This window comes from Xiphias gladius, chromosome 20 (genome assembly GCF_016859285.1).
Source record: "Xiphias gladius isolate SHS-SW01 ecotype Sanya breed wild chromosome 20, ASM1685928v1, whole genome shotgun sequence".
Taxonomy (NCBI): Eukaryota; Metazoa; Chordata; class Actinopteri; order Istiophoriformes; family Xiphiidae; genus Xiphias; species Xiphias gladius.
The window spans coordinates 20285001-20297605 of NC_053419.1; the positions used below are offsets into that span (position 1 = coordinate 20285001).

At 39.5% G+C, this 12605-nt stretch overlaps 1 protein-coding gene across 6 annotated transcripts in view; it reads right to left on the bottom strand.

Moving 5' to 3' along the window:
- fcho2 (FCH and mu domain containing endocytic adaptor 2) overlaps nt 1–11445 on the bottom strand; it is a 41364-nt gene extending 29919 nt beyond the window's left edge. For 5 of the 6 annotated variants that reach the window (XM_040157281.1, XM_040157278.1, XM_040157276.1 and 2 more), the window contains exons 1-2: nt 11226–11444; nt 2950–3041 (exon numbers count right to left, since the gene is read on the bottom strand). In XM_040157281.1, coding sequence (XP_040013215.1) covers nt 2950–3041; nt 11226–11258 — 125 coding nt within the window. In that variant the 5' untranslated portion in view covers nt 11259–11444. Of the gene's footprint in view, nt 1–2949; nt 3042–11225 lie in introns of all 6 variants that reach the window. The other variant, XM_040157275.1, reaches the window with a different exon arrangement.
- Nucleotides 11446–12605: the final 1160 nt, after the last annotated feature.

Below are 12605 nucleotides of genomic sequence, written 5' to 3' on the forward strand. Positions count from 1 at the left end.
AAATGTTTGACCACATGCACAGTGTGTGGGCAAATAAGTGTGGCTTGGCTTGTGATTTGTTCAGAAACCTCATGTTGAAGCTGACAGGGTATGAAAGCTAGTGTTTGAAACTCTGCTTCTCTCAATTTTCCTTTTTACTCCTTCATTCTGCAGCAAAGTGACATGAGTAAAAAAAAAAAAGAAAAAAAAAAAGAAAAGAAAACTGCAGCAGTGTTATAGTGAAGGCCTGAATTATGCATGTCTCATTTTGCCAGCCTCTTTCTGCAGTCACGTCACAGGGACAAGGTCAGCCAGGGGGAAACAGGACAAAAACATGCTCACACACAGACACGGACACGCACACACAGACACGGACACGCACACACAGACAGACACAGACACACAGACACACACACACAGACATAATTCATCAATACTAATCATTATAAATTATCACAAACAACACTTTGATTAAGCTTAAATTAACAGTCTCACATGTCAATGATACCAAGATTGTAGATTGATAACAGTTGTAGTTTTTTAAGAAAAAACAAACCATATTGTATATTTTGAGAAAGTTTCTCTAAAGTATTTGCAACTAGGTTATGGCTCAAACAGGGCATGCCACTGAACAACTACAGATCCCAGCCAAAAAATACCCACTTAGAGCTTGCAACATAAATGTTTGACCACATGCACAGTGTGTGGGCAAATAAGTGTGGCTTGGCTTGTGATTTGTTCAGAAACCTCATGTTGAAGCTGACAGGGTATGAAAGCTAGTGTTTGAAACTCTGCTTCTCTCAATTTTCCTTTTTACTCCTTCATTCTGCAGCAAAGTGACATGAGTAAAAAAAAAAAAGAAAAAAAAAAAGAAAAGAAAACTGCAGCAGTGTTATAATGAAGGCCTGAATTATGCATGTCTCATTTTGCCAGCCTCTTTCTGCAGTCACGTCACAGGGACAAGGTCAGCCAGGGGGAAACAGGACAAAAACATGCTCACACACAGACACGGACACGCACACACAGACAGACACAGACACACAGACACACACACAGGTAGACACAGACAAACACAAACGTGCCATGGAAGAAAAGGGAAACTCACACACAGGACACCAACAGCAGAGGATGGGATGAGTTGGAGGTAGATTTTAAGCTATATTCCCACTTCCACATCTTTGGTGAGCCCAGAATGGTAGTTTCATTTTTACAATTCATCATGTTGTAAATTCTGCTAAATGTAAATACTATTGTCCCACAATGTAATAACCAAAAGAAATGGCGGAGCTGTTCACAGATGTAAAGATCTGAAATAAATTATAGGAGGTGCTCAGACAGCTTAAGAAAGAACTTGGAAAACAAAAAATTAGTATTAAATCTTAGGAAAAACAATCTGATGTCTCCTTTAATTGGCAGTGAAATGTGTATTTTTGTTATTTAATGTTAGTATAAAGTGGTGAAGTATGTTGATTGATCTGGAGAATTCACTAACAAGTGCACAGCGCTGTTTTCTCCACCAGAGGGAGCAGTAATGCAGTTTTTCAAAGGGGACCAACCATGGAGTATCATTCAGTCTGTGAACTCAAAAGCCAAAGCCGGCCTGGAAGCTGGCACGAAGAGAATAGAATTCATTCATTCATTCTAATTATAGTACGACACAATAAATTCATCTCTACCTGACCTTCTGTCTCCTTCGTCAATAACACATTGATTCATTTATATAGTACAAACAACCACATTCCCGCAGACTGGAAAGACAGTTAATATTTAGGCAAAGCTAAAGGCTAAACGATGATTTATTAAAAAAAAATGAGACTGAACAGTTTAAACAGCAAAGCTTTACAAATCATTGAACAACCAATCACAAGGATCATTCAGAAACAGAAAGTCTGATTTGATTTTTGTAAAATTCTTTGAAAAGCATCTGTTTTCCTTCGGAGCCAGCTGCCCCAAATGGAATAACTGTAGATGTGCTAAAATACGAATATTAGCCACATTAAGTGACTGCATTATTTCATTACATTCTCTCTCTCTTTCCTTCTTTCTTTCTTTATTTTACATACGTATAACTTAATTAACATAATGGAAAGAAGCAGATTTTCCTTAATGTAAATGTAAAATAACCTCCTGAGTCATCATCATTTATTATTAATAAAACATTCCCGACATCTTTCAATAAACACAGTTGAGTTAGGATATCAAATCAGACTGAGTGCATTCCTCAAAGCCAAGTAGACACTGGAATCCACTGTTGAATTCTGGTGGCAGACCATCTATCATGTAGCAAGTTATGAACACATACCTCTCACATAATGAGGCTAATCTTTATGGAGGTGGGAAGAGTTTGAAAAGAAGCTATTATTATGCTATTATCAAGCTGTAGACACTGAAGGTGTGTAACATAATGCCAGGTTACAGATGGACTCAGCCTTAAGCTCCTTTAAAAAAGAGGTTACGTTTGCATACCGTGCACACTGATCTACCTATAGTCATGATGTTGACCTTACTGAGTAAATGTTGTGGTTAATTTTCATGACATTTCAACACGTCACCTTGGAATCTGAGAAGCTGTGGGCATTTTTTGACATTGTTTTGACATTTCATAGACTAAACCATTAATCAGTTGATAAAAAATTAACAGAGATTAATCGATAATGGAAAAATCTTGAGTCGAAGCCCAAGTTAGAGCAAACACACATGTCTCAAGATGTACATCAGTAGCAACTGAGAGAATTTAAAGTTGCCATTAGTAGCAGTCTCAGCTAAGTATTGGGTTGTTATTACAAGCACAATACAAGAAATGGGAGCTGCAGGTGTCAACTGTAAAGACCAAGAAAACCATAAGCCAGGAAAGACATTACTGAAGAACTAGATACATTATGAAAGGTTAACGAGCAATGTTTTGTATGTACTAGATTAACTTGTTGTTAACCATGTAGAACTGGTGCATATGGGACCAAAATGTCTTACCTTTCTCTGATGAAGTCTGTCAGCTCCTTGGAGGAAATTTGGCCATGCTTCATGTTATGGTAGAGCACATCAAAGCCATTATTTTTTTCCCCCTGTATTTCAGAAAACAAAAAGAAGGCAGAAAGATCAGTCAGCAGGTCAAGAGACGTGTCTAACAAACAAAGACAACACCTCAGTTGTTGATCACACATTACCGTGAAGACTTTCTCTAAAAGCAGCATTCTCCTCGTCTGCATAGCTTGCAGCTGCATTTGCAGCAGCCTCTGGTCAACCATACTCATCCTGGCCATGTTTGGGAGTAATGAACGTTGGAAAATGTTTAAAACGGTGGTAGATTGGTCTGAGGCTCGGGCATTTAATGTAAGAGATAGCCAGACAACTGTCTGTCTGTGTTGCCGTAACCATGTCACTGGGTAACGGTGTCCAGTTGCACTGATGCTTTAAAAATGCAAGTGCACCTCTAAATAATTAATATGAAAGAGAATTTTTGGCGATAGGTTTAAAAAAATGTTTGATAATCATAAATGACCTACTGTACTATTATTACTGTGTAATAATGTAATAATACTATTCCTACTACTACTAAGACTAATAATAACAATAACAATAAAAATAACAATAACTATAATAATAATAATAATAATAATAATAATATTCATTGTTGTACTGCTTATTTTTAAATACTCAACAATGGTAACGTCGTCAGCGGGATACAAATAAAATAAATAAGACAATGAATAAAACATAAATTGAATTACGGAAAGCAGTAACGGCAAGCAAAACAATTTCACAATAAATAAAAATTTGCCTAGAGGAACGTACTCTCTTACTAAGCTACCTTTTGTATTAGAGTTTATTGCAGATATGTTGGTATCAGTGTATATGTTGGCCAATAAGTAACAGGAAAGTGCAGAACAGAAATTCCAAAATAGGTATTTTTTATTTTGGAAACATAGATTGTCCACCAGAGAGCACTAACAAGTGGAACTGTGAAATACCCTGCTCAATATGTGTCTAAACACCCAAAAATCGATATAAGTACCAACCTCAAATATCCAGTGTATGTCGGGCTAAATCCGGCACAAGACCCTCTGATATCAAATGCTAGGACTAATGAGAAAGTTGGCCCATGTAGACTGAATCAGCACAATCAGTCAATCAATCAGACAGCCCACAGAATCAGATAATAAACATCATTCATGGACTTTACCATTAGATTGACTTCTGTTGACCTTGGCTAAAATGACTGTGTCGGTGCCGAGTTTGTATTCAAAATATGAGCCATTGGTTTGGAAAAGGGTTATGGTCCTCAACAGCTGTCTGTTTACAATAGTACAGCTGACAGGTCAGGCTTGTTGGTCATCCGAGCCACACTATGTTTCGCACTCGTATATGGCCTACACTCTAAACTTTGTCTTTAACAGTTTATTCTTGCCACAGCTTCAATTCAAAGAAGAATCACTTTACTTCCTCATTGCCCTCCAGCAGACTGTTGCTTCAGTGAGGGAGGAAACATACAAATCATGGCTTGTAGCTAGGAAGTGTCTTTTAGAAAAAAAAAAAAAAAAAAAAAAGGCAGATTATCTGAGAGAACAGAGAGGCCGTAGGCAGCAACACTACTGAACTACTGTCCAACAGAATACAATAACAGCCAGTGAATTAATGGTTTTGATTGTGACAGCTTGTGACATGTTGTTAGGGAAAATGGTAAAGTATCATCCATTTTGCTAATCATCATCTAGAGGACTGAAGCGCCACCTGCAACCAAGTGTCACATGAAGACAAATAAGGAAGCTCATACTTTCAGTCAAACATAGGCTGAAGTCGATATGATAACGCCTCTGTCCACCGAAGTTCATCCTCATTCTTGTCTGACTCTGTGCGCTAACATTGTTTTACCTCAACCCAAGACTGTCACAGATATTTCCTGATTCCTGGAGCAATCCACTGTCAGCAGTCTGGGATAGAGGCTACAACATCAGTGCAGTTTTAACACAGGGGTTTGGCCTTGTTTTTCCACACTGACAAACATGAGAGGTCAGGAAGTTTGTGTCAAAATGAAACAAGTGAGCTAGCTCCAACAGGACTATATTTACAAAGCAAATAGACTTTAAAAGACAATTATCCTTCTCTAGGCTACAGCTCACTGGCCTACATTTTACCCCACTGAGCAGACCACTGAGATGTGTTTCCTGTTATAACAAGATAACCATTAAAAAAAGTACGAGTTTAATTGTTACCCCGCCTGCAGCAAACAGCATGACATGCAAACTACTGCATCCATTAGATGTCAAGACAGGAAGGTGAGACACAGACCGTAACACTAACCTTACATAACACTTGCACTATAATGCCTGCACCATAAGACACACAACGTGAGGAAAAAACATTTACAATTGACCAATCAATCTACAAAACAGGGAAGTGACGAAAATGAGCGAAAACACGGCTCCAAACAGAGCAGAACAGCAACAGGAAGAAAGTCCATACTGCCCAACAGCTATGCTCATGTGGAATGTGATATCAATGAATACAAAGAAAAATAAAAAACAAACACAGGAAACAGCTCAGGGCGTTTTTGACTTTTTACCACGTTACTACACTAGAATTGATTCTGAAAAAAATGATCCTACAAAGAAGGGCCAAGAATGCAAAGACATCACCTCAAACAAACCTGAAAGCTGTGATTTATAAGTTAACTGCAACTCTTTAAATAGTGTACTAGCTAATTTAGGGCTGTAAAACTACATCTATATGAACCGTGGCAGGAAGAAGTGATACCAGAGTGCCGCACGGTTTCTCAATGTCCTCGCCTTGAGACTCATTGATGAAAGCCCTCGCGCTGGGCGTTTAATATTCCAACCACACATTGTGAAATTCAGAAGTACTCATTATACTTGGATTTAGATGTAGAGGTTTTTAACTCTCTGCCCCAGCCCAAAGGGAGGATAACATGCTGAGCGGTTAGCACACGTGTCAATCACGGTTTGTTTGAGCTGTAGCAGATTGTACGGCTGAGACAGCTTCCTACAGACTGATGGAGTCCATAAAAATGGAAGAGAGTGAACAGTGTGAGCTGTCCAATATCCAGTCTATGCCAATATTATAGCTGACAGAAAAAGATCTCAACATGAACTTAGGTACTGGCTGTGACACACTGCACTATGTCTGCGATGCACAGACTATGAGGGGACTCAGTGTCTTTGTATGCTTTAGGCTGAAGAAGAAAAAAAAAAAAAAAGTAGGTAATATCCTAGCAACTACACATCTGACATCATGGTTGAATGTGCTCTAATTCTTATGCCAGGAAGAGTGGTCTCACTCTTAAGTAGTTATATGGCGAGCTCAGACGGAAAAAGCAGCAACCTCACCTCTAATAAATGCTGAATTTGATATCCAGCTATGAACTATAGCTTCAGGTTATATAGTGGTATTCAGACTGAAACTGCTCTGGCCTGTTCTTTTCCTTAAAAAAAAAAAAAAAAAAAAAGCTACTATGACACAACTCAGGTCCTTGAACACTGACTGAAAACTGCTGAGGGTTCAAGAAACTCTTTAACGAAGTTATACTTATCATGCAAACAACAGCTCAACCTTGGTGAAAAAACTTTGACTCCTTATTCTGCTACCTCTTTCCTCAAATCAATTTAACCCTCTCATTTCTAATAATTCCTGTAAACTTTCACGGGCAATATGAACATGTCAAGATGGTTGTTTTGGTATGACTACTGGAGACGCACACTACACTACACCACACACTATTTCGAGTTTGGCATCCCAGCTGCAACTTTGAGTTGATTAATCAGCCACCAAAAAATGAATCAACAACTATCTGGATAAACAATTTAATCATTTTTCGTTAATTTTTCAAAAAAATTTCTAAGCATTCCCTTGTTCTACCTTCTCAAATGTTAGGATTTGCAGCTTTTGTTTGACTAAGGTGATAGTAAACCTGAATATCTTTGGGTTTAGACTTGGCTTTTTTTTTCTTTATTATTTTCTGACATTTTAAGGACCATACATTTGATCAATTACTCTAGAAAATAACCAACAAATTAATCACTAAAGAAAATAACTGTCAGTTGCAGTGGAGGAACCTCTATCTAGTCTCATAATCAAGATATGTATACATATATAAAACACATAGCTTTCTCATCAAACCACAGTCTCCTATGTCAATAAGAAGTTCCAAAGAGCGGAGAATGAGACATAGGCAGTGGTAAATTAAATGGCTCTGTTCAATCTACGGGTTATAGAGCCATGATCATACCACAGACTGCTTCCAAAATATATATTCTATTCTGTTTTCACACACAACAACAACATCTATGTAATAACAGAGTAAAATCAACGCAAAAAGAAACTGTTACATTGCTGACACCCTTAATCTGAAATACCACCTTAAAGGACAGATAAACTAAACCACAGTGCTGCAGTTTATCATGTAACATCTGCCGGGCAGAGCAGGACAGGAATTCACTCTTTTTCTGTTAAGAGTACAATTCCAGTTTCAATATCCTGTGTGTGGGGAATCAAGTGTTTATTGCCTGACAGGCAGTAATGCAACCCATGACATGGAAAGAGTCCTGGTTAACTCAGTATTATACCCTTTTCTCCCTCTGACAACAAAAGATAACTAAGATGAACCAAGCTAGACAGTGAAAGCTCTACTAATTTCAGTACACTGATATACACTCAGTTGCCAGGTTATTAGGTACATCTAGCTAAAAGAGTGTTTCTGTTATGTAGCCTACAATGTAGTCTGTCTCTATTCTACTGTTTACTGACATACTCTGTGTATTCAAAGATAGAGTATGTCAGGAAACAACGTTAATTTCCAAGTAACAATATGTTTTCCATTGCTTCACAGCACATGTGTATAACATATTAAGCTAATTAGCAGTCACTGAATATGTGTTGGAGAATGCAGAAAAAAATAATCACACTTACCTCATAATAAAGTAAAGAGCTACATTAGCGTTAAAACACCCTGGTATGCAGGCTGCAAAGAGGGACTACTTCAAAAAAACAAAGCTGTACCTATTAAATTGTAGGTGGAACTAACAAAAACTACTTTTTCATGGCTGTTAAGGTCCCGGCTGTAGTGTACATAGAATATGCATTCCTCACGTAATGGTGCAAAATGTATCATAGGTCGGCTAAATGTGCTTTAGGAAGATTCGGTCCATAGTTTCCATTAGCAACTGAGTAAACCGGGAAAAATATTAAGAAGGATTAAGAGTGTTCCAGCTGACATGACTTGTCAGGATCTGAACAAATGTTCAGGGGAAAGCAGTAAAAAGACGTATGAGTGCACACTTTCATTGAGGAATTTGGACATAGCCAAACGAGACTTCGTCTTTCCAGACAGACTGTAAACGATGGCCTGGTGTAGCCTGTAGACCCCAGGGCTCTGAGTGGGTAGACAGCAGGATGACATCAGAGTGTCTGCCCTGGGTCATGTGACCATTGAGGTCTGGGAGCGGTGCACTGAGCTGTTGCAACTCATCAGTCCAACGGCAACACACGCAGAGATTGTAGTATGTGGTAAGCACACACAGGCTGGGCTTTGTTTGTGGTAACATAAATGTACAAGAGCTTGACCACTGCTTACAGTTAGGGATGTGACATCAAGTGTACAGGAAAAATCCCAGAGCAGGTTAGTGTATCACAAGTTATGACTCATTTCACCACCTCTAAACCCAGCTTACATGAAAGCTGAAACTCAAGCATCAAAACCAAACAACAACAAACCACCAAGAGACAGGATTTCTGTTTGAAGTGAATCAAAAAGTCTGTGTTGACCAAACTCTTTTCACTTTTTGGGAATACTATAGAAATTTAACCGGATGTCATGGCTCTTTGCTGGAGCCTCACAACTCAATCCCATTGCAAAAACTCAGCAAGACCTTCCTCTGAAGACAAAGATTGACAGCAATATGGTAGCTGCTTTGTTTGTGTATCTGCGGGTCAGATGAAGAAAGGGAAATGCGTCACCACTGTCCATCTCCTCTTCTTACTCCAGTCTTTGCGGTGTTATTGTGACACTTCAAATGTGTGACCATAAGCTTGCACAGTGAGTCGTGTGAGAAACTTATTAGCACACACACAAAATACAGACACCATGGAGAAGAGAGCCATCCCGGGGCTGTTGGCTGTATCATCGCTGTTTGCTTGTCACACTGCCGTCTTATTTTCCCATGACAGGCTGGTGGCTAACAAACTCCACATTAAACATAAGCTTATTGTAGTTATGGAGCTAAAAATACAGCATTAGATCTACTACCTGTTGCCATAGTAATCCACTGACGGAGATGTTTCAGTACAAATTGGGGACATTAACACATAGTGCACTTTTGCCATGAAAATTTTCATCCCCAGACCACAGTGAACTAACCTACTGATGCAAATTTAACACAAAGAAAAAAGGGAAATGAGACTTGCAAGTAAACCTATTTAGCGGAAATGTTGCAGCCAGTGACCAATCAAGTGCCGCAACTTAGAAAGAGAAACAACATGGCTGTACCATGTCTGGCTTCTAAATCTAAAAGAACCTGTTTATTCAGCTGAAGGGGAGTTATTGTCTACATCAGAGATTCAAGCCAAGATTACATACGAGGAAAAGAACCAACAAAAATGTCTTTACAAAAACAACAGACTAAAAGAGGACAGAATGGAGACAGGTATATACTCCTGCATGCTGTGCAAAAGTAAAATAGATCGAATCTGACAGCCTAACATGTGTATGTGTGTGTGTGTGTGTGTGTGTGTGTGTGTGTGTCTGTGGTGATGATTTGTAGTCAAGTCAAAAGCAAGTGGATGCATCTCCTAATGCCAAGTGTGTCTGTGTGTGTGTCCTGCATGTTAAACACACAGCTGATCTTTGCCATCACTGGATTCTCTTGTGGCCCACTGCGGGGCACAAGGGGCAGATTGAGGAATCAGGAGTGTCTCAGCCCTCCTCTTTTCCATTTAGCAAATGATGAAGTCTCCTTTAGAAAAAAAGGCTTTAGAGGTTGACAGCACTGTACTCTGTAATTACTGCAAACGCTTAGCTTAATGTAGGTGTCATTCAGTAACTAAGTTAAGTTTATCAGCTTTGTAAGCAGGACAACTGAGGCTAAAAACTATGTCTGTATTTTCCCACCTTGGGGAAGACAGGGATACTTTATGAATGGAGGTTATTTCTAGCTGAGGAACAGGTTGACGCACTCTATGTAAAAGATATGTGCTTTGGCATCATGCAATGTAATCTAAGCACTACATTTCCAAGAGCTGCAAGCACACCCGATGTTTGAAAAATAACCCATTTATTAGAATACCTCTCACATATTTGGTCATCCGCTTTACCTACCGCTGTTAACCAAAACCCCTTTTCAAAGTGAAAAACATGAGCAGCCGAAGAGACCACAGCATGTACAACAGTTCAGATATGAGTCAGTATGGCTAAAAAAAAAAAAAAAAAAAACAACCCATACGTGCTGCGGGGGATACAGTGCAATACATGACCTGTATGACCTGAATCATGACATGATAACATTGTCTTTGTGGCTCAAAGAGCTATAAAGGACAGTTGAAAGACAGACAGGTTGGTGAGGGCAGAATTGAGAACGAAACTTTACTTTTACTTTTCAACCTGCTATGACATAGCCACGTCAAATAATTATCGGGAGAGAAACGACCATTAGGGAGTAAAAAGACTACACTGTACACAGTGTAATGGTGGTACACGCGTAACAGCTCTGGCTATATTAAAATATGAGCTAACCGTCTGACTCAGTATGGGGGTGAATCGGTGTTTTTAAAGCTGTTCTCTAACTCACTAAACATCTGGCCTCTCACTGAAACTTTGTTACGGAAGAAAAATGACGCGTACGGCCAAGGGCTATGACTGACAGCCGAAGCGTCCAATAACAGTCATGGAACTGACCATCAACATTCCAAGCAAGCCTGAGACGGCCAATTAGTGGGAGCGGAGGGTGGATTCCTGGAGGTTTCAAGTTAGATGGGTTTACCGAGGCCCAAATCCCGGGGTGGCTAAATAATAATTGCCGAAGAAAATTAACGGTGGTCGGAGAGCCGCTGACCAGTACGTCTGGCGGTACCGGAAACCGCCGCTTTTACAGCAGCAAGCCTATGAATCAGACGACTATTTCTGCAACGTGAATAGTACTTGATTCCTGGGTGACATGAACATGATAGGGAGGGAACACAGTAAGAGAATAATAAGGAATAGCACCGGTGTAAACACCATGAATAAAAAAGGCACCACCTACCCAGAAATTCTCTAGGAAGTAGGGCGTTATCATCTTGTTTTATTCCTCTTCACCGCAACTCTTAAGTTTGTTGTAATGCAACTTTTAAAGCGTAAATCATTCACCGTCCTCCCCCCGTTTCTGTTGTATCTGCCTTTCCCCGTTTTCCTCCTCTCCCCTTTCTTCTCCCTCCCCACCTTTAGACTCCACCTCCACTCGGCTGTAATGCGTCTCTGCCCTATGGTTTCTTCCCGTAGAAAGGCAGACTTTGGGTGGACGAAACAGCGCTACCAATGGCGGATAAGGACACCAGACAAAACAACGAGCCGTCGCTGGGTGAAATGCTGCTTTCAAGTGCTCCGCGAAAACTCCAGCACTCATGTAGACTGAGGACGTTGCAGCGGCACATTGAGGAGGATAAACAGTGAATTCAGTGAGAAATTAATGTTTAAGCTTATTAAATACAGGATAAATGATAACTAATATGAGCTAGACCACACCGATGTACACAATATCCATGATGCAATATGAAATAATGTGGTTTTACTAAATTCCAGCCGAGTTGTGAACATACCTTGGGTAAACTGCTCCCTAAATCATCTAAAAATTAAGGTTTTCTTCTTAGTAAATTAAGGTTTCGTAGTTCATGAATGAGCATGTTTGCAGGTTTTGTTAGTCATACCTGTTGAACTTTTAACTTTAAGGCAACACAGATTCCACAAATTGAGCTAAAAAGAAGTGAAACATGAGTGTACTGCAAACATTCAGTTGTAAATTTTTTTGGCATCCCTGCCCCTTCGCATGCAGGAAATAATACACATTTATACTAAGCAGCCAAACGGCATGCAGTATTTTGTGCTGCTACACTGTCATATTTGCACAGGCTCCATTAAAGTTAAATATTGTATCTACACACTTCTAATGGGTCCATCTTTGGAAAGAGAAATCAGTGTTTGTGTGCCCAAACGCTCATTGCATGCATAGCTAAGATGTGTTTAATCACAGTACAAATGCTTATACAATAGTGTAATTTGCCTAGCAGCAAATTGCCATTCATCTCAAGAAATAAGGAGGAAGATATTTAGAAGAGAAAAAAAAAAAAAAAAAGAAAATCAAACTACCTTTATACTGCTTTGAGGATGACTGTGGTTGCTTCAAGTTCTTCCTACAATAGTTATAAGATGTCACCACCTCTGGGGTAAGCCTTTAATAAGGTCAACACGGGTTGTTGTGTCAGGTCATACAGTGGACCCACGATGTGAAACTTGACTTTGTATGCAAAGTCAAACAACACAAAAATCTAAGACTGGAATCTGATAAACCCTGCTCAAGAGACCTGAGCCTCACCGCTAAAAGGGGACAGACCACTGAGACAGAAGTTACTTAGGTGATCTGACGAGT